Below are 5,000 nucleotides of genomic sequence, written 5' to 3' on the forward strand. Positions count from 1 at the left end.
CTGTGTGAGAACGGAGTCATTGTTGTCCTGTAGATTTGGTCTCACATGTCTCCAGTTTTGTTTGCAACATTGTCCTGCACTAAGTTCATTTTAACGTCGTGAGTGCGTAGAAAGCTTCGCGATGATTTGACTAGAGTAAGCTGCACCTCAGATGATCATTTTATGCCTGACTTGATATAGTTCCACAGGTTCATAGATGCAAACAGCGTACAGAACCAAATAATGGCAAGTAAAACTTTCCCTTACCAAGTTTTGACGTTAGACGGTTATGGTAGTCATTAAACCTTAGACTAGAGTGCTAATATCGTAAACATAGTTTGACTCAGCGACCACTAGCTGCTGTACGGCAAGCCTCTGGTGCTTCTCATAGGGTTATGGTCCCGTATGCCAGCGACATTAGTGCGTGGTTTGTTTATCCTTAGTTAACGCTCATCCCGCCCTTTACCTTCATGCAGACAGCAGTTGGAAACCTGGTGTTGTAGAGAGCGAGAGGAAAGACAGCTATTACTGTAAGTATTAACCCCGCGGGCGCTTGCCTGACTGGGATGGGTGCGTTCGTGTAGCCCACATGTTCGGAGGTCCTAAGACTTAAAGTAATTCCTTTTTTAAAAGATGGACCTGGGAAATGGAGAGCAAACCATTCCTTTTCAACAAATCTGAAGTCATTTCTAAGAACAATCTCCCTTCTATTCAGTTATAAGGTAAATGCTCCAGTGACTTAAGTGATTATCCTCAACCTCCTACATATACTGCTTTGCGAATGCGCCCAGTTCTTTCTGTCGCCTTAGTTGAAATATTCCGTTGAAACAGAATAATCACGTACAGTGTTTGTATGTGACAGTGTTGTATCTGATCCTCACCACGGAAAGCCTAGTTGACATGACGCAAAGGTGCTGTAGCTTTCATCTGCGCCGCCTGAGATACTTGGGTTATCCAGTGAGGAAATAGCCAATCGGAATGTTCTTACTTTTGAATGATAAGGATGATAATGATAAACAGAGAGAACAAATTTCAAATCGATGAATAGTTTGGACCTCAGTGTAAACAGATTTTTTTTTTAGCCATTCCTGAAAGATGGTAACAGCTGAAGTGAGTCATGTCTTTTACAAACAACTTGTAGTAAATCCAAGTAATCATTTTGTTGATTTTTTTATTTTGTTTTTGTTTGCTTTTCTTTTTCTTTTACCGTATAAAGTAAATCAAGAAAAGGATCAGTAAATTCTCAATTTTTGGGATCCTTCAGCAAAAAAATACACGTAGAATTACTTCAAATGTCCAATCCTTCTTTTTCTACACTTTTATTGTTTACATATATATACATTTTTTTCTAACTTCAAAGAAAAACAAACAACCAAGTCTTGGCAACCAATATCAAGCTGATCCATCGACCTCCCCCCAATGTACTAAGCCCTAACCTGTGTACCTTTTCCCCCAGGCGACAAAGACTTGGTTCAAAGCATGGTCTTCGATGCGCGCGCCACCAACGTCTATACGGAAAGGACGATCGAGGACAAGATTGCCGATGAACAGTAAGTGTTGCTGTGATTCTTCTGGTCTTTGGGGGTCTCGTCAGTCTCGCTTCTTTTGGTCTTTGGGTCTTTGGGGTCTTGTTAGCTTCGCTTCTTCTGCTGCTGATGTAGGTGGCTGGCACAAGGCTGAAAGGGTTAGGGTTTTTTCCAGTTAGGTAAAGGGGGGTTGTTGTAACTTTAGGTGAAGGTCAAGTTAGGTGGTTTAGACTTAGAAACTGTGGAGGTTAGAATTGTTAGGATATGCACACACACACACACACACACACACACACACACACACACACACACACACACACACATCTATATATGCATGGAGGGATATTACTAGCATATGGACAATGAGCTTTATCAAAAGTGTTTGCCCTTAAGTATTTAAAATTATTAAATACCTTTTTTCTTTTTTAATGTGGCAAGTATGTCATGGGTGAAAAATGTCTTAGGATTCACCAAATATAACGATTTCATGGACTATTTACCTCGTGGTCTTGTTATAGCATTGTACATATGCGCTATAACTGCAAAGGCTGATGAAGCTGTGTCTACGTAACTGCGCTGTGCTATATACCTAAATAAAACAGTCGAGGTTTAAACTTACGCTAAATTTACGCCAAATAAGGAGTCAACCGATAAATAAAGTTTTTCAAAGCTAAGTGCCACGTTTTATATTTAATCGTGGGTCATAAAGGGGAGGACATGCAAACACACACACACACACACACACACACACACACACACACACACACACACACACACACACACACACACACACACACACACACACACACACACACACTATTTCCAGTATATTTCAGATCTTACTATACATTAGAACCATTTTTAGAATCATTTGGCAAATATTTAAACTAGTTTCTTAAAGTCAGTATTCCAATATTGCAATCAAGTCTTAGGCATTACTTTGTTGAATATTCTCGTTCATTTTAATTACATATTAGTTCCATATCAATAGAGGGAAGTTGGTTAGCCGATTTTAAGGAAAAATTAAAACACTCTCAGGTTAGACATAGTTGCAAGGTTTCTTAAAAAGATATAACGCTTTTAATCATTTCTTCTTGCTATGCACCAAGAATTTAGCATATCATGAATATATCATGAATTAGTATCTTTAAGTAAACCTTGCAAAAAAGAAAAAAAAATAGAGGAACACACACCTTTAGATACAAATAGATAGGAATGTTATATGTAGATATAAATATGATTCTGTGTATGTAGTTTTAATAATCTTTTTTTTTTCGTTGCACTGCACCTTGTGGAATAATTATAATCTGCACATATATATTTTTTCTAACTCTGTGTATGGCTGAGCTTCTAGATTTCAAACTGTCATTGATGTCACTAAATTATATAAAAAAATGTGTATGTGATAAGATTAAATTCATTGCAATGTTTAATGAGAATGAAAATGAAGATAATACAAATAATGAGGATACGACTGATTAAAATGATGTTGATATTATGGTGATGATAATGATGATAGTGATAGTAAACTAGATGATAGTGATGGTGATAATGAAGCAAATGATGGTGGCAGTAATCACAATTTTTGATATATTATAAGTATACTTTTGTCTTTATTCCATACTTGCCTTACATAAAATTTTGTTTCTGAGCAATTTTTACCATTATTATTATTATTATTATTATTATTATTATTATTATTATTATTATTATTATCATTATTATTATTATTATTGTTATTATAAACAGTCACCTTCAGACTATAAAGATTACATGGTATTTTCTTCATTTGTTTTAAGATTTTAAACAAGAGCGTGACTTGTCATGGAAGCTCAGTCGCGTTAATTTGTTTGTTTGTTTGTTCGCTTTTCCTCGTCTTATCCAGGAAGCTCACAAGGATGTATATTCCCTTCCTTTTTTCCACTTCCCTCCTCGTCCTCCTCCTCCTCCTCCTCCTCCTCCTCTTTCTCCTCGTCCTCCTCCTCCTCTTTCTCCTCGTCCTCGTCCTCCTCCTCCTCTTTCTCCTTGTCCTCCTCCTCCTCTTTCTCTTCCTCTTCCCCTTCCTCTTCCTCTTCCTCCTCTTCCTCGTCCTCCTCCCCCTCCTCTTACTCTTCCTCTTCCTCCTCTTTCTCCTCCTCCTCCTCCTCCACCTCTTCCTCTTCCCCTTCCCTTTCCCTATATTTGTCTTCCTCCTCTCTCTCCTCTTTGTGCCTCTTCCTCCATTTCTACTTCTAGATTTATTCCCTTTCCTCCTCCTCCTTTTTCCCCTTCCCCTCCTCCTCGTTCTCTTCCCTCTCCCCCTCCTCTTATTCGTCGTTTTCCTCCTCTATCCCTTACCGCTTTTCTCCCCCCCCCTTCTCCTTTTCCTCTTGTTTTATCGTGCCGCTCTCCTCTCCCTTCTTCTTTTCATTATCCTGTTCCTTCTCCATCTTCTACATCTTTTCCTTCTTCTTCTTTATTTCCTTCATCTCTTTCTTCTTTTTCCTCTCCTTCTTCATCTCCTCTTCCTCTTCCTCTTCCTCTTCGTCCTCCTCCTCCTCCTCCTCCTCTTCCTCCTCCTCCTCTCCTCCTCCTCCTCCTCCTCCTCCTCCTCCTCCTCCTCCTCCTCCTCCTTCATTTCTCCCATCCCCCTCCTCCTCCCTCTTAACCCCTTTTTCCTCTCATTTTCTCCCCCCCCCCCCCAAACACAGTCAACCGAGAGACACGAACTATACTAATTCAACCATTTCCTTGCTCTAGCCCTTTGGAGATGTACTTAGCCCTTATATTCAGGTACAGTATTTGACCAATAGGGTAATTATTAACACGACGTTTCATATTACTAAAGTCTCCCCTCCTCCTGCCCAGCTGACTTACGGTAAAGGAAGGTTTGAACAAAAGAAAACGGAGTGTATGTAAAAAAAAAAAAGTGATTTGCAATTAAAGAGATATTACTTCTCAAGTTATTGCACAATCTATATAGAGTCTGTAGTTTTCGCCTTGTTGTTGGTGATTAGAGAGAGAGAGAGAGAGAGAGAGAGGAGAGAGAGAGAGAGAGAGAGAGAGAGAGAGACAGAGACAGAGACAGAGAGAGAGAGAGAGAGAGAGAGAGAGAGAGAGAGAGAGAGAGAGAGAGAGAGAGAGAGAGAGAGAGAGAGAGAGGGAGAGAGAGAGAGAGGAAGAATGATTACTGGACCGGTAACATTATTAAAATCAAAGGAGGCAACAGTTTTCATTTATAAACCACTTTATTTTAAGATGCCAATACAAATAAATATTTGAAGTGTTCCAAGTTTATATTCTGAGCATTGTTCAGTTTATCTTCAAAGGAGGCAGACGAAGAAAATAGTCTTCGTGATGATGGTTTTAACACAAGCATCCGAGGAATAACATTTATTTGAACATATTCTTTTAAGCTCCTTATGGTGAAAATCTTGGTCTGTAATCTTTGTATAAGAAAGCTGTATTCACCATGTACTGATTTTACATGTTGAGGAATTAACCTAAATGTTCGCC

At 39.1% G+C, this 5,000-nt stretch overlaps 1 protein-coding gene across 1 annotated transcript in view; it reads left to right on the top strand.

Annotated features, from left to right (window-relative positions):
- LOC119583758 (voltage-dependent calcium channel subunit alpha-2/delta-3-like) overlaps nucleotides 1-5,000 on the top strand; it is a gene marked incomplete in the record, with an annotated part of 128,798 nt that overhangs the window by 88,076 nt on the left and 35,722 nt on the right. Inside the window, 3 exon segments of the mRNA XM_037932421.1 lie at nucleotides 456-509; nucleotides 1,436-1,529; nucleotides 4,245-4,277. Coding sequence (XP_037788349.1) covers nucleotides 456-509; nucleotides 1,436-1,529; nucleotides 4,245-4,277 — 181 coding nt within the window.

Source organism: Penaeus monodon, chromosome 17 (assembly GCF_015228065.2).
Source record: "Penaeus monodon isolate SGIC_2016 chromosome 17, NSTDA_Pmon_1, whole genome shotgun sequence".
Classification (NCBI taxonomy): domain Eukaryota; kingdom Metazoa; phylum Arthropoda; class Malacostraca; order Decapoda; family Penaeidae; genus Penaeus; species Penaeus monodon.